This window comes from Papilio machaon, chromosome 22 (assembly GCF_912999745.1).
Source record: "Papilio machaon chromosome 22, ilPapMach1.1, whole genome shotgun sequence".
NCBI classification, from domain to species: domain Eukaryota; kingdom Metazoa; phylum Arthropoda; class Insecta; order Lepidoptera; family Papilionidae; genus Papilio; species Papilio machaon.
The window spans coordinates 2,539,752-2,562,446 of NC_060007.1; the positions used below are offsets into that span (position 1 = coordinate 2,539,752).

The 22,695-nt window shown below is 33.8% G+C and overlaps 1 protein-coding gene across 1 annotated transcript in view; it reads right to left on the reverse strand.

Annotated features, from left to right (window-relative positions):
- Window positions 1-22,695, reverse strand: part of LOC106712565 (paired box protein Pax-6-like) — a 37,514-nt gene that overhangs the window by 9,106 nt on the left and 5,713 nt on the right. Inside the window, exons 4-5 of the mRNA XM_045683525.1 lie at window positions 21,259-21,439; window positions 5,871-6,129 (exon numbers count right to left, since the gene is read on the reverse strand). Coding sequence (XP_045539481.1) covers window positions 5,871-6,129; window positions 21,259-21,439 — 440 coding nt within the window. The remainder of the gene's footprint in view (window positions 1-5,870; window positions 6,130-21,258; window positions 21,440-22,695) is intronic.

The following is a 22,695-nucleotide window of genomic DNA, read 5'->3' on the forward strand; positions in this document are numbered from 1 at the left end:
CCATTAACTTAACAGAGCAAGAAATTTTCCCATTAGAAATACACACGAAAATGTCAAGAAATGTATAATTTTATTTCATCAATTAGTAGATTTGTTTTCATAAATCAATTTAGTGAAAACATTTTCATACTAGTTGTAGCACGCGACTCCGTCCGCTTTGTATTGGAAGATAATTTAGTAGCCTATGTGTTCTTCCTAAATATGTTACATCTATACCAAATTTCAGCGAGATCCGTTTATCCTTTTCGATAGATATGTAATAACATCCATCAATCCATCTATAGGTACTATTAGTAAAAAAGATGAATTCATTATTTAGACTCAGTAGCAAATGCTTCAAACCCCACGATGTTGAGTTAATTCGGACACACGGATTACAGACGAGTAGGCGTCTACGTCCTGTGAGCAAATTAACAGCTATAATTACATGTAAAACGTATGAACAGAGAGGGGACGCACCGAAACAGCCCTTTAGTGAGCGTTTTCATGTTTTATAATCCTGTTTCATGCGTTATTGGCCTCGGTAAACCCTTTGTGCGCTTGTCCGCCCGTCCGGACGCTGCGGTCTTATAGCTACGAGTATCTGTGACGTAATGAATGCCAATTGCCAAGCGCTCTGTATGTTTTGTTTTAACATCGTTTAGTTTTTGTTTTTAATTAGACGAAGGACATGTTGATTTTAATTAGTGATTAATTTACTTCTTTTCGCAATTTTAATATCTAATTGTTTAATATTCTATCAGTCTCCGTAATTATGTTTATGAAGTTTTAATTTATTTTAAATTAAATTTATTTACATCTAGCGGTCGCCCGCTTCTTCGTCAGCTCGGATAAAAAATAGCCGAAATTATACCCGCGTACATTAGATACTTGGAAAGTCCAAATTCCTTCAAAATCGGTCCAGCCGTTTCAAAGAGTACAAGCAAAAAACGCGGACTTGCAGACAGAGAAATATAGATAAAATTTTAAAAAGTCGTGGTCGACATCTAGTCTTTCAATAATTATTTATTAATGTTTTAAATAATAACCATAGCAGAGGATTTAAATGAACCCCTGTCAGAACGTAGAATACCTCTGAAAGGGTGATACGTAATGAAGGCGCATTTAATTGCTATTTTGCTCGCGTGTACGCTTCCATCCCGCGGAGGGTCCCGGGCCTTTTATCTCGATACGTCCCTGTCCCAGTCGACTCTACGCTGTTTATTTCATTTGCGATATTAGATCTTATTCATGCGGTGTTGTTGTACCTATTAACGTATTTACCCTAACATCTTCAAATGAGATTTAAGATTTAAACGTTTAAACTTCGTTAGGTGCTTATGGGTAGGTATCTAAAATTATATATTGTGTAATAACGAAAGATAATCTTACAAAACCAATTTTTTTCAGTTTTTACCAATTGGTATCAGTAGTTAACGTAATTTTATATTGTAAAAAGTATTGTTTTGGAATTTTTGATTCCTAATTTTTCACCACTCTTTAGGTGAAAAGTTTCTTTAATACAGCCATGAATATATCGATGCCGAGTTTAAGAATTGACCACTACATTGCCTACTGTTTGTTGTTTAATTCCAGTAGGCGGTAAAAACTCCTTGAATTTATTTAAGAGAATTAATAATATATTCGTAATGTGTTCATTACATATACTTATATATACTTAATTGGTGGCGTAGACACAACCTGTGCAAGTTCACATAATATATAACGTTTTCCGTACACGGCATGGCGCGGCGTGTCGGCGCGCTCAAAGCGGCGGGCGCGGCGCCGGCCCTTTGATCTGCCGCTCATACGGTTTAGGTATAATCTGAACCTAAAGCTGAAAGCCCTTCTATTTCGGTAGACTGTCTTGGGGTTGTTCAGTTAAAATTGTATTTATTTATGTTAAGTTTCATCTATGTTTTCTTTGGTTAAATGGTAAAACTACTCTACCATAATGTTCATAATATGATTTTACCTCTACTTTGGTATTTAAATACTAAACAGTTGAAATATTTCGTTAAAAATAGAATGTTTAACACGATGTTTATAATTAACACCTTAGCTGCGGCAAGTAAAATCTTAAACCTTCGTCTGGTGCGGCGGTGGGCAAAAGTGTGCCCTCAATGATTTTTTTCACCTTTACTTTTATGTTTTAGACTTAAGTTAAAGTATTTCTAATATTAAAGAATACCGAAATGAATTGCAGTTTAATTCGTTAAAGGTTGTTTAAATTGCAAAATAAAAAGTTTCGTTTGTAACCGGAATGAACTTTATTAATTTGATATCAAAGATGTTGTCAGCCGCCATTATATCTCGTTACGCTACACTTATGTGTGGACCACCCGCGTGTGACATGCCGGACCGGACGTGATACGTATTGGCATAAACATCTTATAATATTGCCTGATTACATTGACCAATTGTATGCAGATTGCAGACATTGCTAACAGATTTAATAACTTACAAAACAATTAGGAAAATCTTTTCACTCTCATCTATCTATATATATAAAAGATAGTCGTGTTAGTTACACTATTTATAACTCAAGAACGGCTGAATTGATTTGACTGAAAATTGGTGGGCAGATAGTTTAGAACCAGGAAAAGGACATAGGATAATTTTTACCCCGTTTTTTATTTTTTATTCCGCGCGGACGGAGTCGCGGGTAAAAGCTAGTATTAGTTAAAGTAAAGCAGCCAAGATAAGATTATGGTCGAACGTTCGATACAAGTTGCATAAAATTTAAGATTTAGTGTACTGTTTCCTAATTGAGTTAATTTAAATGGGATTGGCTAACAAAGACTATGCCGCAACTTCTGTTCATCAAAAGTAAAACAAGTCACGCCCGTAGCCTCAAGCCCCGTAGCATCTGTTATCCTGGTAAATTTCCATTCGATGCACTGGCACACTACATTTCTTCCACATTCATATATCTGTGCATAGTCATCGATTACTGTGCTCTTAATACTTCGTTTCAGTACTAAAACTATCAAGGCCGAATGAAATTTACTTCTAATGCATAATAGTAGCCCCTAAATGTGGCAATGATAATCCGGGTCCGAACATCTGCACAATGACCTCAGAATATACGTCACCACGATAACTCTTGTGACCGGTAAATAAATATTCAACGAAGGCCATACATCTCACTAATTTAACACTACAGGACCCCATAATAACCATCTATCCCGGACCCTGCGAATAAAATATCCTGCGACATTTTTCTTTGCCTTATCGTATGTTGCCAGACGCTACGGTGACCATGACTTTACAATATTTTGTCTTTTTTCTTGTCGTCTTTTGGTTTGTAGTCTGTAACATATTTTATTGTTTATTGGAACGAAGTTCCTTATCGCGCGTTGTGAAAGGGGGCTAGACGGAAAAATTCTTACGAAAAGTTGTCACGACACTTTTTGCTATAGTAACCATGGCAACGACGTGACAATATATAACGAAAATTCATAGAAATAAAATGTACTTCTTGTGAAGACTTAAGTTTTTTATTCATAGAATAAACATTAGTTCCTTCACTAATTAATCGAAAGGAACTTCGTTCCATCCGGGCGTCCCTTGACTCCTCTCAAGTTTTTTTTAGAAACTATTTTATATCCAACCTGTGATTTAAGTTTTAAAATGTAGTCTTCTTATTATCGGTTCAAAAGTTAAAGGAAACAAGTACTTAATAACTTACAGTGAACAATTATTTACCCTGTTTGATAAAAATATCTTATTAAAGCATTCTGACTCTTTGTGTCTTGTCTCAGCTGATAAAACAAAAATTTGGTCACTCGGTGATAAATTTTTCTATCTCTTTTCAATGCACAACTTCTTATATCAAACTATCTCTTTTCTTAAGCTTAAAGACGCGACTTCCCGCCGCCCTTTATTCGGCGCGTTTTATTTAGTTTTCGCCCCTTAATGGATTTATCTTGCGTGCTCTGACCTTGTCTGTTTGTCTTGTCGATTGCTAAGTCTTTCAAGTTTCTGAACTCCGTCTGTAGACCTTCGAAATTTTATAGAATAAGCAAGATTTTATCACTTTACCTAGCCCTAACTAACTTGGCCAAACCATCTAAAACTGCTAACATATTGTTACTCTTATAGATATTTTCTTTACCAAAAGCCTCATTAATGGAAATGTAAGGAAAGACCCTTAGTGTAGAATTAGTACTAATTAGTTACGTGACTTAAACGTGTGTAAGCAAGTTCACTTTCAATTGTTTGAGTGATCAAGAACTTGTGTGTTACGTTTTAAACGTTCGAAATCACCTCTATATACGTTATCACTGTTTATTTATTCAGTAAAAGGTATAAAGTATATAAGCGTTATGTATCACTATCAGGCACACAAAGCGCGCTCTTCGGCGGCAGACGGTTGCCCGCGGGCACGCTTTGTTATACTAACAATTACTAGCCCGATGTACCTCAGTTTGTTTCGGCGCCACTCAATTATCTAAAATATAGTGTTGCTAATAGAAACGCAAACATAAATTAAATATTTATCATTAATAACTACCGCACTGAGACACATTTACTGGTTACTAAAATGGCCTTAGTGTGAGTTTTTTATACTAAATGTAAAGAGAAACCACTAGGAATTCTGAATTCAATATGTTTTTTGTTTACCACAATTCACAAATATTTTTTGTTCAGGTCTAGTCGATTTATTATGTCTACACTTCTTTTACTGCTACAACTGACATTATTTTTATAATTTAGTAGATTTAAATTTCGAATGTCATTGCAAGTTTTTTTTTTTTTTTTAGGTTCGTGTTGGTGTAAGGAATCGTATGTGTATCGAATGAAATAATCATTGGGGCGTGTGGCGACGATCGCCTTACAGATTTGTCGGCACTTTCACGCTCCGTGGCCCGGCCAGCGTCGTACCTGTCACTTGTGAGCTGATACGAGAGTAAAAAATAATGTCCAGATGAAAGTTAATTAAAATTAAGAGAAAAAGGTAAGTAGGTGTAGATTGGGTTTAACCAACGCGCTACAAATAACTTGGTTGAAAAGACAAGACGCCTAGAATTTATGTTCTCTACATAGTTTTACCTAATCATTTTATTATCGTTTAAACTCTTAAACATAATAATCGGATCGCGTTACCAAATTCTAATAATTATAGGTTTTTGTGATCGAAATTAAAAATTCCATAACTTTATATAACTTATACAGTGCTCGAAGAAAAATTCTCAAAGCCACCTAATTGGATACAGACTACAGACCACTACAAAGAGGGATGTTTGAGATAAAAATGAAAATTAAATCTTCCACGCGGATGGGCAGAGTAATGTTTTTGACGGTACTGAGGCGGGATTCCATCCCCCCACCCTAGACCGTGGGGGAGGATGCCGCAAATCGACTATCAAAATGCTGCTAAAAAAAGTTATGTTTCGACGTAGACAGTGCGACCGGCTGTTTGGTTCTTTTTGGCGGCTTTGCTTTTTTTATTCTTTTCTGATGTCAGTCGAGATGTGGTTATACTATAGGCAGTTTATTTAAGTTTTAAAATTCATTTTCTCGATAAAGGAATTTGCACTCAATGCCAACGGAGATTCTTGCAGTTATTAAAAGTAACAAAAATTTTATGTTTGTTACTTATTCTAAGATGTTATGTGACGAAATAAAAAACTGTATGGTTTATAATCTTACGTTCTAGTAAGTACGTGTTAGATGACTAGATAAACCGGTCTATTTAAGATTATTTTACCTTCCTTGTAATCGGACACGTTTCATTAATTTTATAAAACAATTTTTTAATGATGTCTCAATTGAAAGTAATATGGATATCATCGGAGTTTTATTCTGAGTGACATAGGCAGATGAATTTATCACATTTTTATTTTGGTTACTTTTAATAATAAAATAGCTGACAAGTCAACACTTACCTTTCTTCATAACTGGCATATCAGCACCGCAGTTTATAGCTTGTGGTCCGGGGCTAAGGCTGTGCAGCTGGTAAGGCGGAGTCCTCGTGTCGATCTGCGTGGGCCACGGCGCCCTCGGCCATGCGGGTGCGGAGGCCGGGGCTCCGAGCAACCGCAGACGCTCGTATACTGGCGTAGAACAATCAGAACCTGTTTGCTGATTGCTAGACTTCTCCTTTTGAGCGGCGAGGTTACGGAGTACGCGGTTTATTGATGACACCTGAGGATAATGTTATTTTTTATAACGTTGAAAAGGAATAGGAATAGGTTAAAATATATATATTTATATATTTTTAATACATCCTCCATGTAAGTACTAGGAAAATAATAATATACTATTAAAATCCTGTGTAGTGTGCTGTTTGATTCTTTCAAACCCTTTTTAGTTCCGCACGAATGATGTACAAAAAAAGATTGAAAATTTGAATTTAGAATTTGTCAACATTAAAAAAAAAATATAGAAACTAAAAGAAATAAATTGAAAGAATGCATAAATAAGTGTAATATTTCTGAGGACTATTTTTAATCATATAAAATTATTGTATAAACAACGAACACGCGCATAAACGTGGTCATGTGTGAAACCTTTGCCCGTTAAAAAAAAATAAAAAACCTCTTTGCTCGAAGCGGACCTGTAAAATAGGTCCCTTTAATTCGAATCATACACATCCATTGACTGGTTTCCGCGATTGTACTGGCTTAATGCACCAATTAGTAAATAACCCTTGTACTAAAATCTTGTTTGTATATGTTTACACGAATTAATTCCTTCAAAGGCTTGAACATAGACAATATTCGTTAACAATGACCGTGTTTCTCATTCGAATGGATTTAAATGATTTTTTATGGTTTACCGCGAGTTCACGCCGCATTAGATTTAATGGACCATTTTAATGGACTTTAATAAAGCTACCTGAAATTCGCCAAGAGTCTTAACTAGTTGGATTACGATTTAAGAAGGATTAAGAGGTTTTCCCGTGCATTGTACTCTCAAAAAGTAGGTACACATTTAGTCACATAATACGTTTTTTTTATCAACTGGATAATGATTAATGATTTTACCTAAAAATACTCGTATACTATTGAAAAAATGGAATGATAAGATAATTTGTTTTGTTTTTGTATTAATTTATTCTGGTTAAAAAATAGTTAAAATCAAAGAGTTAATTAATAAATAAATGATAAAGAAAAGTGACAATTGAACGTTAAATATTGTTTGTTTTCTTTTGAGCGGAATAAAATAACATTTAATTGTCACGAGCCATCGGCTACAACTCTTTGTTAATTCGTCCAGCTTGTTAAAAACTTCCATTTCATTTTGTTACAGAACTCGGCAAGGCTAATAAGCAAATAAGTAACAACTTTTCCGTTCGGACGCTCACGGCAAAGATTGTGATAGCTTGTTATAAATTTCTAATACAATAAATTTAACTATCCTAGTGGATAAAGTAATAACACTATAGTTGTACTTGACTTTCTTATATACACTTTTTTAAATAAATTTCGATAAAATGTTGTCGATGTAACGGCGATTAAATTATCCAAACTTTTGTTAACAGATAAAAATAAAAAATCCAATCGAAAACTGTCAACTGTCAAATGGTCGGATAATAGACTGAAAAAATGTTTTAGTTTTTTTTTAATCTACATTCGTTCGTCGTACGCGGCTCGCTTTCTCGGTCCATCGGGCATCGCGTCAGCTGCCCGTCACAGAGTAGCGAAGACCACCGCGCGGCAACGTCTCGAGTTACCATACCATCTATCGTCTTACTGCCTTCCTGCCCTACGTCTAAGTTACGCGCCACGTCCGCTCGATGCGCTGTCACATGGCCGTATGACAGTTGGCAGATTGGTGAGACATTTTTGGTTTTTCTTCACGGGTGGTACTGGGTTTTGGGTGGCCAGACATATCGCCAATGATATCTACCAGCTATTATGAAATTAGTATTTTATCAGAGGAAGTAGTAGAGTTATGAATCATTCACTAGTTTAGTAGAGTCCGTTGAGTTGATAAAAAAATACGTCTTAAATATAATTTATTTCATTTTCCCATAGACTATCCAACATTTTGAAATAGCTGACAGCTAAAATCGTAAGACAGTTAATTTTTTTTAATTTCCCTTCTATGGTAGTTAAATTTTCTTGTTAATACAAACAAACAGATAAAAATTAAACAACTACAATTTAAACTTATACAAAATAACATGGTTATAAAGCATTTTATTCAATAAAACGCCCATCGGTTTACATTCACTGTTGATTTCAATATACGTTCTTCATTAAATTAATGTTCCATTCAAGAGGCCGTTCATGAGAACGCACCTAATAAATCGCCGCATATCATTTCACTCTCAAATGATTCCGAATACACAATTGTAAGGGCGAGCGCAGCACCTTAGACTTGGAGTATACAGTGCCCCAAATAGAACGCCCCCTGTGACGCGCCACAATAATACACATTTATTGACAAACTGCCTATAAGTCTCAATCAAACAATGGTATTCCTGTATAAAATCTATTGACCCGTTTCTTTGATTGCACACAACAATGCACGAATCAACAATTAAATTTAAATTTCACATCGTGGGAATGGTGCGAATTAAGTAAGGCGCGCGCTGACATCTTACGTTCGAGTGGCTAAATTATTTTTTTTTGTCTAAGCGATGGGTGTGTCGCTACTTGCGGCCTTTCTTTCCGGCTAGCATTGTGGTCGCTTTTATTTTAATTGTTCGCGTTTTATTTTTCACAGATATTTTTGGAATTATCGTAGAATTATTTTTGCACTCCGTTCCCAATGCTTAAGAAAAAATCATTATAATTAATTATTCAATTTATTATTACTAGAAGAAATATGTTCTGGTTCGGCATAAAGAACAACGCCTCTACATGATAAAAATATAACTTCTAATATTTTTTATCGGCGCTTTTCCCCTTAACTTACTGTTTTGACGCTACTATGAAAAAATATAAATATAAACTTGATTCATAAAAAAAAAAAAAATATTTATTTGACCTCCTAATTAACCTTGTAATTTGCAGTGCATTATTTATAATTAATGAAGCGACTTTAATCTTTTACACGTTATAAGAACACCCTGTTTTATGAATATTGGCCACTTGCCGTTTATTAACTTAAATAATCAAACAATAGTCACAAGAGTCAAAAGATTCGTTCAAACGAACAATCCGTGCACTCCAATTTAGCTATGTAATTCAGAATTTAAAACAAAAGAGAAGCTTGATATGCAGCTAAAGAGAACAGGGAAAGGTGAGCAGTTGTTCGCTTACGTTGCAAAAGGTTCGAAAAACATCTGAGAAGAGTAAAAGTCACCCAAAATATTGACTCGCAAAGTGCCGACTCCGCGCACAATACCCAGCAGGTTGTCTTTTGTTGCCGACCCTTCTGTGCCTAACAATGCTTCCAGTTAATGCACTGCTTTTTTATTCGGCTCACATTAAAATTACGAGTGAAGTAAGCGAGCGTTGTATACGATAGTTGAGATTTAACTTTGAAATTTGATATTTTAGTATTCAAATAACTTACCCAGATTACCCGGAACAAATGCGGATTTGCGGATAAACAGACAGATAGACAAACATTTTTAAAATTGTTTTTTAGTTATATGCAACGCAAATACATCTTGTTCGCGAAATAATATTATGACTTTTAACCACACGGACAGAGGCACAGGCGACAGCTAGTTAATCACATAAATAAAATTTATTACTATATTCGTTGTGCAATAAATGTAGCCAGTCTTTGGTAGTAAATAAACTCTTAGGCTACTAAAGAGGCGTCATTTATAGTTTGAAACGTGCACTGTGTTTACTATCTTTTTATTGTTATTTGTATCTATCCATATTATATTAATCTATCAATTAACTGTCAAAATCAAGCTAAAGTTAATGAATTGTACAAATAGAACTAAGTAATTAATTTAAATGTATTGTTTAATCAATTCAAAATAAGAATTATATTTGATATGTTGATAAAATTAATTATTGATTCCATTTAATTAGATTTGAAATAAAATGCAGTTCGTGCAAATCGAATAGAATTAATAGAGACCCTTTATTTGCGCGTTCCGTTTCGCAAAACCTCGCTACAAGACCGGGTCTTGCGAAATAAAATAAAATAAAAAAAAACGCTCTCTAAGCTTATTGAAAAGTATTCTCGCCCTACGTTCACGGCGTCTGAGCAAATATAAGATAATTTTCCCGCTTCACCTAACACGGTATTTAGGGGCACCTTTCATACTTTTTACGGACTACCGTTTGACGTTGGTAATGTACGTATGGCGAATTGTAATTTATTTTGTATTCAAAATACCGGAGTCACGTGGATTCACATTTCAATGTTTTCCTTAAGTCGAAGCAATTTTGAAATAATTGGAATAAAATGCCATTTCAACTGACATGAGAACAATTAGATTTAATATTCAAAAACAATGTTTATTTGCTAAGAGAGGACATATAATTAATTAGATTATACAGTATGCACAATGCCATAGTAAAATCAAACCTGAAAAAGCAAGAAACCTCTAAAAGCGAGAGTCATTATCCGGTTTGGGCTCCATAAGCGAGAAACTTGGTTTAAAGAGAAACGAGAAAAAATATTGCGGTACCTTGAACTCTCGCTTAGTTCAACTATATTACTCTGACGATTGAATCTGAGCTTGTTCATATTATTTTCTAATTAACATAAAATAAAGATTTAACTAATATCCTTCTACAAGTGTAAATAAATTGAAGTATGCATAAAAGAACATTTTTCGATATTTAATAAACCCTTAACAATTCACTGCTAGGAAATGACAATTAAAACACATCTCTCAAATTTTTCCTTTATTATTATTGATAAAAGAAATTAAAATGCGAATTTTATATTGGCATCGTATTTTATTTTGCGAGGATCATCGCGATTTTCCAGTAGATGTGCCGCCGTAGTGAAATCACAACAAAAATACTTCGGACCGAACGGGCTGGCGTAAAATTGATTATTGATTTATTTTCATATCCCGACATTATAGGAAGGACGGGAGATTTGTGCGTTACGCGTCATTGGTGAGAGATAATAGGTCCTGAAGTGAGACTGAGTAATTGTCATGGTTACAACATTGTAAAGACGAACACGCTGTGCCAATTATGTTCTAGAACATGTGCATGAATAAACATATTTTATTGGTTAATTTATAAAAGACACACACTATATATATATTTATACAAGAATATTTTTATCTCAAATTTTGTGAGAACTTAGTGTCTTAAAAAAATAAAAAAATAGCAATATTTTTAATAATACATTTACAACTTTTTACATTTATAAAGAGTTAACTCAATAGAGTGAGCAGCTCTTGAGTTTCCACTGCCGTAAAACATATACAGAAAAATGTTGTCATCTCACTCGTTCCCTTTAAAACAAAAACATGTTTCTCTTAAAAAAACACAACAAACTGAGATAACATGTTTTTGATCACATGTTAACGGCAGTCATTATTATCGTCGGTCGGCACAATATGTACTACAATTCCATACATCTCTATCAGCTGTCATATCTAAATTCACTCTCTTCTTAAGCATAACCTCTTGTACCCAATTTATCCAAACTGTCTTCCATATCCACATATAATTAAAGCGGCGTGGTTATCACCAACAATTCTTAGTTACCAGTGGAAAGACCCTTAATTCTTACAAGATATTCAAAGACTTGTGTGGTCATTATTTATTCTTTAGTGCAAAAATAAAAGTCAATATGGTGTATTGTGAATAAAATATTGAACAATAATGAGGTGAAAACAGTCGAAGGGTACTACAATTAAATTCTAAGATCTTTGAGAGGCAACCAAATGGCAAAAGTCAATTGTGTTTACCACGTCAACTGCTGTGTAAATCGACGCTAATAATAATTTTATTTTAATGACAATAATAAACGTAACCGTTATTATTATTTAAAATAATATAATAGTGTGTATTATTGCATCCGGCACGGGGATGAACGCTCGAATGAATCAGAATGACAACTTTATAACGGTTCTTATGTAACATATTTTTTTTTTCAACAATACTCGTTTAGTTTTATTTTTAGAAACGTTTTAATGTAAGTGTATTTTATGTAATTAGAAAAGTTTTAGTTTTTGTGAAAAATTGAAATTAAAAATTTCACAACATACAATTTAATTTACAATGAAACTCAAGTCTGAAGAAGGAATTGTGGTGTGTTTAAAAGATTAGCACTTATTAACTTTTTAAGATAAAGAAACGAATTTTAAAACCAATTCAGTTAATAGTCTAATACATATTGTTAAACATCGTTCATGTCGGTCTGAATCAAACTATACAAATGACAAATTATAATATGAATCTTACTAATATTATAAATGCGAATGTTTGGACGGATGGATGTTTGTTTGAAAGTATGTCCAGAACGGCTCAACTTATCTCGATGTAATTTAGCCCAGATGTAAATCACAGTCTGGAAGAACACATAGGCTACTTATTATGTTTTTTATTTCAACGCGGATGGAGTCGCGGGCGACAGCTATTAAATAATAAGAATAATATGAATTACTTACTACGCACTTCACGCTAACATATTAACACATTTGCGGCGCAATAACTACTATAATTACGGACAACTGACACTGCATAATCGCCAAATTAAATCTAGCATCCGATTCGTCTAAAAAAAATCATAAATATTCAAGAGCGGAGAGATCTCGATAGCTGTTATTACATATTACAGCAGGTTTCGACTGTCGTCACACATATTCTTGTCTCTGTTTTTTTCAAATAGAATGTAAGAGATGAATATATGTATTAATACAAGTGTCACTACAGTCGAAACCCATTGCTATAGTCACCCTCTAACAACAAAAGCCCCGACAAGAACATCGTTTAAATACACAAAAGAGACACTGGAGTGTGGACGCCGCATAAAATTATAATAAATATCTGCTGAGAGAGAATACGCTTTGAGTAATACGACTGAAAGAGACAGCGGTCATCCTAGGATCGCCATGAGTTAATCAGGACATATTCGAATTGTAAATGTGTTAATATTTTATGAAAGTACTACAACATAGTAAGTAGTAACTATGTTTTTTCTTTGGAATCCAATAAATTTAAAAATTAGATTTAAACTAGATATAAAACTATTATAAAGGAAGCAGAGATGAACCTGGATCACGACTACATCAGCACTTATAAAACTGTAGATTTACACCGGCTTTTAAAAAATTTCTATTTTTGAATTTATTTTCGTAATAATTAGTTAATTTTTTTGTCTATTTTTGCAATAAATAGCCTTTATTAAAATAATAGACATGAATTAAAAAAAACTCTAAAAGACGAAACTCTCAAAATGTCATAACATGGTCACCGTAGGTCATCCCTATTTAGTGTGTGCAGTTACCACAGACGTAAATCGCGGAGGTGACAATGCATTGACATGTCATTTGATTCGCACAGGGGCTATTACACGTCGCACGCTGTTTGGGGCAGTAATAAGTCATAATTCATGTGTTAACTCGAAGAGGGTATTCTATGGTATCTATTAATGATTGCGATACCATTTTAGTGGCGAGTTTTGCGCGGGAATTATGTCAGTCATATCAGCAAGTTTTGTTTGTAAAATTTAAATTGATAATGTTATTAAATAATATGTTCTTTGCCTTATTATTTAACTATGGGGAGAAAAGATGTTAACGAATGTGCTGAATAGCAATTAATTGTTTAGCTGAACTAAATTCCACTGAAAAGTAAATAATAATAATAACGTATAATAATTTGGCAAATAAGAATGACAGAACACTGACCTCTATACATGGACGGAATATAAGCCGTAGTATTTTGTACCCATTAGTAACATTGGTAACGGTAATGAGGATTCGAAATAATATTAAAGATAGAATAAACTTTCAGTAAGGTGACTGGCACTTTTAAGTCGAATCGAAACAGAAGTTGTCATATTGTTATTTTCAAGTAACAACTTAGCCATATAATAGATATCAGTGACGACAAACACAGAAAGAACAATGGCTGTTGGCGCTATCTACAACAAGCTTTTCAAGCTCCAGATTTTCTTTCCATTGTTGTATAATATTTGATGGAAAACAATTACAGATGACAACACCTAAAGCTAATGAATTAGTAAGAAACGTTTATTTTTACGGGTATATTATCAACAAAATATTTCATGATAGTAACCACACATGAGTATATATGCGTAGCGGTTATCTACGTCGTAGAATGCTACGGCGAACAAAAGACTTTAACGTGTAACTTAAAGAAGTCAATCAATAAAAAATAACGTCTATTTTTGTAACATTAAATTATGCGTTAACATCAATAACCGATTGGGAAATTAAATATATATATATAAAAGAAAGTCGTGTTAGTTACACTTTTTATAACTCAAGAACGGCTGAATCGATTTGACTGAAAATTGGTGGGCAGATAGCTTAGAACCAGGAAACGGACATAGGATAATTTTTAACCCGTTTTCTATTTTTTATAACGCGCGGACGGAGTCGCGGGTAAAAGCTAGTTTCTAAATAAATTTAAAGCTAAAATAATATAAACATATAAGTATATTGACTTTCTTAACCTATCTGTCTTTTCTATTCGTTGATTATAATCACGGAACGTGTGGAATGCAAAGCGAGATTTGGCTAATGAATTGATGCGTCTGTCTGTGCACCACAAATGGAAGCTTGCATTAGTCATTTGATAATAAGGCAATATCGGCGAGCGCTTTGTTCTAACAAAACAGATTACCGAGATTCGGAAATCTACAAATTTTGATTGTTTAATTAATGTTGACAGCCGTACTTAGGGTGATTTAAGGGGCACTAAGGGTTCTTATTAGTGTAGACTTCTCATAATAAATCAACACTTAACGATTGCAGTAAAGAGTGTAGTAATAAGGTTAATCTTTACTACGTGATATATCGTTTAAACACTAATATACGAGTACAAATATTTTTATTTTTATTTAATAGGAAAAATGGTAAATGAAAAAAATCATAATAACGTTTGATAATGAAAATAAGTAATTATTTAAAAACAACAATAATAGACTTGAAACATACATAATTCAAGAGGTATCGATGTTCGTATAAACTAGTGGTGTGCCGAATCGATAATTGGAGTGAATCTCATATGTAAAGTGCTGAGAGTGGATTAAAATTAAAACTGCGTAAAACGCACAACATATGTCGATATTTTGAATGCGCCGCGCCGGGGGAGGCACCCTACTCTATGTGATTTTATTCAAATACCGTACGCGTTGTTGTCAGCAGTTTAAAAACAAATAAAAATGAGAAAAGGGGATCTTCGAGTTTAGAATTTTTATCTTTCTTTAAACATTAACAATGTATATTTGATGAAATTAAAAATTACAAGGTCCAGTAAGGAATGAATTCTACACAGAAATCATAAATTTCTATGATATCCCATATTTTTTTTTCCGAAAATATTAAATTAATCGAAATTCATTATTTATTTCTGTTTTGTCAAAGATAATGACGATATGTATTATTGAGGGATTTTGGTCTTAGAAACCAACAATAATTCGTTCAGATTAATTAACAATAATTTTACCTTAACGCAAAAATTAAATTAGACGAATTTAATATGTATAAATAAATCTAAATCTTTGAGCAGACAAAGCCAAGAGACAGGCAAATTAAATTCTCCCCTTGAAGACGTTCATGTTGTTTATCAAAGAATGCCTAAACGGCTGATTATGATGTTATGTAGTGCTAGGAGTTTGGACCGTTTGATGTGCAGTCAGCCGTGTCAGCCTAAGAATGCCTCGCGGGCCACGGCTCCCGCCAACTCTTAGCTATGTAAACAAATAAGGATGCTTTAAATAATACTTGTGGTGAACCTACAATGTTTACAACTATTAAATATGGCTTTATCCAAAATAGTAAAACGCATTTAGATATAAAGAAAATAAATTAAAATTTGTAAGTAAGAAATTTTGATAAATTGTACTTTCTATTTCAAGATTTTTAGTAGTTATAAATATATAATAGATACTGTTGAGAATGAATAAAATGAAATTTGTTACTTCCTATTAGTGCAAAATATCATACTTCTTACTTATTACATTAATGTGATGGATGGATGGATGTTTTTAGAAGGTAACTCTAGAACTGCTGCACAGATCTGGGTGAATTTTGGACTGGAAGAACACATAGGTGTAGGTGGGCGAAAGCTAGTATTTTATACTTCACTTTAAAACCACCCTATGAGTCGAAACGAACAAACCCCAATATGTTGTAATAAGTAAATACTAATCGGGTATTTTATCTTATCAAGTATCTGTTGATGTTATACGTAAGTTTGTATCAAGGGGGATGTAAGTACGGTCCGCAAAAAAGTTATGATTACAAACACAAAAATTAACCTGAAATAATTTTTAAAATGTTAGATCTAGCATTAGCCACAATTCAGTTACAAGACTAACCCTACGAGGTTGGATTTTTTGATGTGGCTCTGTTTTGGTGCCCTGAGTGACTTCGAAAAAAGAATGGTTCGGCTATGTTTATCATCGACGGCGCTAAGGAATTAGGGTATCGGCTATTGATTTAAATCTAGAAGTAGTATTAGCGGTACATTACAATCCTCTTCTGAGAATTATATAAATATTTTGTTGACTGTACAGTATAAAGAGCGACGATCATTTCGAAGGTGAACACTGTGGGATTTCGCCTTAATACGCGCAATCTACTTCTCAATATAAATACACGTAACTTATAATGATAATATACCATTCTGAATTAAAAATATCAACAGAAAGATCTCAAATTACGTTCCACATTATTCACAGATGCATCTTAATTTTAATTTCTATATTACAAGTCAATGGGTGCAGGTATTAGTGTTTTTTCGCACTTTCTTGATACTAGAGGCAATAACATCAAAATATTGATTCCATGTCTAAAGTACCATGGCCAATGTTCGGTGCGTACATTTTGAAATAAAGCGGGGTAGGCAGCGTGGGGTGACAAGCGAAGCGAGATAAGCATCGTAGCTACACGTGCATCCCCCTCGTCCCTCAGCACCCCGCGTCTACTCCGCGCAGGACACGCAATTTTTATACATTATCCTTCATTATTGTTATTACGCTTTATGATTTGAAATGTTTTATTGTATTTTAAATGTTTAAGTTTATCCCAAGGGTTCAAAATAGATTTGATTATTGTTCGTCTTGTAAGTCAAATTCTACTGACCCGATTATAATTTTTGCTCTGAATAATATCAATAGGCTCCTTTGTCAGAGTATCGTCTACACTATTTTATATTATTAATAAAAAATGAAAGCTAAATATTCTATAAATTGAGCAGAACATAGAACAAGAGTAGAAGAAAAATATTTTTTTTTCTACTTTATACGTATATTTTTTATTCCGTTTTTATTTCCGTTATTATTTTTTATTCTGTTTTACGTTTATTTCTACGTATATTTTCTAAAGGTCAAATTACGTTTCCGCTTCTGATAAAAATATACTTACATTTAATATATATGAAATGTGTTTACATCTAAAAGATATTCTTAATATCTTTTAGATGTAAACACATTTCAAGTACTTTTTAAGTACATAAAAATATGAATAGGCAGAGCAATATTGCACAATATTCGTAATCCTGAGATAATCTTTGCATTGTGCCCGCGTGCCGGCCGCCCGCCGCGATTGAGAGCCATATTTATTGGATTCGAACCTTGTAAATAACTCATTCTGAATATATCGTGAGATATTGAGACGAATTTCTTTTAAATGTCCCATACGTTTTATTGTACTAGTTTTATAACTAGTATATCTACTAATTTTACATCGTAACATGGTAAGAGTTAGCTTCGCAAACATTAAAACATTAATGTCTGTGATAAATTGTAATACTAAATGGATCAGAATTAAGTTTGGTGACGTCATAAAATTTAATCAAACTTAAAATAAATGACAGTTTACGATCTCAATTAGACCGACATTGACACTAATATTTGTTTTTGTAAATGAAAACGTATGAATTTCTACGTTCGATTTGTGTCTAATAGAAAAGACTGTATAAGTTGGTATCCGTGTCATGTCGGGGCGAATCGCTATTTGGTTTAAAAAATAAACATTCTCATTTTATTGGCCCCGAAGCTACTTATGGCAAGTGACAGAAACAAACAATAGCAATGACAAGACAATCGCTACAATTGTATCTATTTATTTGCTAACAATTGCACTCAACATGAATGTAAGCCTTAAATCCAACGAATTGTGGTATTAATTTCCCTCCAACACTTCTTACTTTTAAGTAACATACGGAAAATCACAACACAAACGAATAACAACCTTATGTCTTTGATATATAGTCTTATATCATAAGTAACTTTTTATAAAATCTGACTTGACTTTCATGCAATGAAAAATGAACTCTACACGTTGGCTTTTAAAGCAAATTTTTGTTTGTGTGTACTGAGATAGGGTAAATGTAACTATATGTGACCACATGCATGCCACGTGTCCGCCACGCGTCATCTCCGATAATCTTCTTTCCCCGTCTCCTTTGTTACAATTTGTGCTGCACATCCCCTCGCGCCGTGAGATCGCCGATACTGATATGATGCTTAATGATATTTTAAATCAGTGCTCCGAACAAGCTATTTATTTCGTTGTTTTACTTCGAGATTACTTTGTACTGTAGTTTCAAAAGCAATTCAATAAGAAAATACTATGCAGTTATCACTCAGTGCTCCCAAAGATCGACCAACTAACGGATAGCTTTAGTTTTCCAGATTCACATGCCAAAATTGTATTATAAGTTTGACCAACAGTGAAACGTGATAACAAATAATTGAAAGTCATGTTGCAGCCAACATAGTTTCTATTGTTTGGAAGATTATTTAATGGCTCGCTAATGTTTGTAAACGAAATTTCTCTATTTTTAATAAATGGTTAAAGTCACTTCTTAATACAGCAAAATACCGGAACCTCACAAGAAACTATATCAATTTAACTCTTTTTTAACCCACAATTAATTATTGTATTTAGAAAACTTGGGTTAGATAGTCTTAAAGCGTAAATTAGATTTCCCTAATTTCTTCTTTATTTCTTTATATCATTATTACATTTTAAATTATATTTATTAATCAAGAGTACGAATTTTTTTCGTATTCACTGAAAAAAAATATTAATTTCTAAAATAAATATAGTTATTTTTGGTAGCGCGCTTCTCGCCCTTTCCGAAAAAAATCAACAACTGTCATGACAAGAAAATATCGCGTTATAATAAAATAAAGTTGTCAACCCCAGTTAAAGTGTCGAAGGGAGCGTGCTAAATGCATTAATTTGGCCTGGATTTAGTGGTCCGGAAGTGATTTGCTACGGGAACGCATGCCCTGCACCGATATGACCCCGCTATCTCACAACAATTGACCCCCTTACCTCGCATTTTTCAAGATAATTGAAACTAAACTGTATTTTTATCACATAAAGGACAAAAATTCAATAACAAAAGGCATCGTTAAGGGTGACTTAACGGGGTTTAGCTTTGTTAGTACCGCTTTAGTCAAGGGTTGTTACTGTAAAAGCTTATCAGCTTTGGATGTACTTGTTATTCATTAGGCCTCTACTTATGTTAAAATTAACGAAGAAATTATTTTATTTTATAATCATAAATATCATAGAAAAAGTTGATACCACGTTAAGTATGAAATCCTTAAATAAAATCATAATATTTAAATTTTTATAAGGCAATATCTTAAAAAGAGTAAAAACCAAACTTTCATAACATTCTAAACAGTTTTTAATAAAGAACAGAATACAAATACCATTATTGATTTTCATTAACATCGGTTAATATTTTCTCTTGATACGACATTAATTAATGTATTTAGGTGGCTCAAGTCTGTCACTTATGACTTCAAGTCAAAATAAGCCAGACACGGAGCCCACACATTCTCCATAAATATTAATTTTCTCAGCGAGTAACGAAATCATACGTCGATGTCGATGAGGCACGCACCGAGCGATCGCGACGTTAATATATTCAACGCTTAAGAACCCTCATAAATAATGTACACACGTATATGTACATTTATATATCGATACTCAATAAATACGAGACGTAACCGCCCCACATAAAGCACCTGTCTATATGCGCCTACCTTAAACCTCCCTTGAAGGCTCCCTCTGATAACTTAAAGACTTTATCCCCTGTACAGGAATTTTTACGGCAACAAAAGCTTTCATATTTTCTTTATTCATACCGTGTCAAAATCGCCTCTTCCCCTCACCACCCTTCAGACGTTGGGAAAAGAGATAGCCGCCCAACTCTTTCGCACTTATTATAATTTCATAATACCGTCTCGTTCCTTACCCTCCATTTCGGTTTTATGTTTTTCTCGATATTCTCGGTGGAGAGTACTTAGTACAGTTTTTTTCTTCAAACCGTCAGCAACAGGGTGATTGTGCGAATTTCTTAATTAATTTATGTTAAGTATTTCGCTAGGGGTGACATCCGAAAGGGTGTTTAAGAATTTTTTCGTGATTCGAGACGCATAATGAGCGAGCTGTGATTTCGTTATGTTCTTTAATTTAGTATTTTTCGCGTCATAACCTTTAAGGACTCTTATACATTTGGCAGTAAAGAGTTTGTCCATAAAACATGAATTATTAAAAAAAAACTGTTTTCACTGAAAGAGGGTTTTTTATTCATCGAGTATTTATTTGAATAGTGTTGCCACATGTATCAAATAAGAAATACAGACATTCTTATTATCGCATCAGCTTTTATGTCCGTATAGCGTACGATATCGGATCCGTCTAAAGGATGTTCCAATACGTAGCGGCTTCGTATTCAAAAAAGGAAAAAAGATGAAGAAAAAAGTTATAACGTCATATTGTTTTGCCACGGAGCGTAGGGGGAGGGGAGGGGGAAACAAAAAGGGGAGTCCTGTATAATGCCGGGGAAGATAAGGCGTTATAGCATCCTGTATATAGCCTCACTATAGGTATGGCTGCACCATTGTACTTTACGAGTCGCCCTTTCGTATTTTTCATACTTTAGAATGGCGTCTTGGTAAAACGACGGTACATACTTCATCGGATTTATTTTTCGTCTGGAATGTTTATAATATCAGACAAATCTACCTAAGTCTACCTAAAGTATATCTCCCTAGATAGTAGAATAGCAATAAGAAAATCTTACATTATGTTCATAAAATACCTCGAAATATATTTTAACATCATCTCAGTTAAAAATGACTGAAACGGTCTACAATTGATCAAGAATCATGAATTTATTTCCGTTGCTATACAAGCAAAATACTATTACTTAAAACATCACTTACACTGGGTATGTTATCCGAAGTACAAACTCCTTCGCTGAGCAAGCGATCCCTGATCTCCCAGGCGAAGATCGAGGGGCACTCGCGTTTGTACTGGGCGATCTTACTGACCACTTCCGCGGTGGCGACGCGCGGCTTCGAGCCGCCTATCGCACGGGGTCTTATAGACCCTGTCTCGTAATACCTGCGAAAAGATTGACTCTATGAAATTTTAAAGGATTTTTACACAGACTAGTTATTCCCTGCGATTTCGTCGGCGTGGAATAATTAAGAAAAGGAGTAAGCGCTAATTGAAACAGAAAATTATCTCTGTGCCAAATTTTATTTAGATCCGTTTTGGAGTGCTAACTAAAAGTTAAGATTATTCGGAATTGCCATGATTTATTTATTAAATGCGATTTTTTAGATTGATGTTTGTAATCAGGTAACTCTAAAAGGCCTGAACATATTATCTAGACAAAATTCGGAACAAAATTACTATCTGTAATATAGTATAGGTTAAATTTTACGTCGGAAAAATATATGGTTACGTTGTATTAGATTGGTTTTTGTTTTACATGTTAGCAATAGAGTATATAGGTAAATACTTTTGAAGTATAATACGTTTTAATTCCACGCGAACGACTCGCGAGCACCAGCTAGTATTTTATATTAATTATTGATCGATACTATAGTAGGAAAGCGATAGGTTGGTACAGGTACTAGCGATGTCAGGGGTAGCGCGGTGTTGGGTTACGACCGGGACGTATCAAGTTCGATGCCAGGATTCACATTGTACGTGTTATCGGCCAGCTGTCGTTGAATAATATAACTAAGGAGGTAATTAAAAAGTAATATAATTTAATTAAATTTTGCTTGTAACACAAACAAGCGATTCTACTGAGGTGAAGAAAACTACCAATACACTTTTACTTTAATACTCTTTCATGTAAATTTCTTCTACCAAAACATCTGAACAAAAACAAATTTTTATCAGTTTTATTTTAGGTATCGAGAGATGAAAATATGTTTTGCAGATACAGGGATTTACATAGCTTTAACTATTTTTTATTTGGCACACTGACCACAAAACATGGACAGGCTATAAACCGTGGTATTTTGTGCCTATTTGATTTCAACCATTTTGACGCTGACGGTTGAAGATACATATTAGCGGTAATGAGGATTCAAAGTAATAATAGAGATCGAAATAACTGTCAAGAAAATCATCAAACGCGGTTAAATCAGATCGATGCAAAAGTTGTAATTTACAAGGTTTCCACTCCATCAATAGACGATCAGTAGTTTGACATTTTTTACTGGGGATGGAAATTTCAATATAATTTCGATCACCGAACTGTTTGGTAGCTCAGGTAATTAGGTCCAGCGTAGTGTAAACCAGAAGTCACTATCTAAATCAAATAAAGTATTCAATTACTAAACGACCAATAAATTCGATAC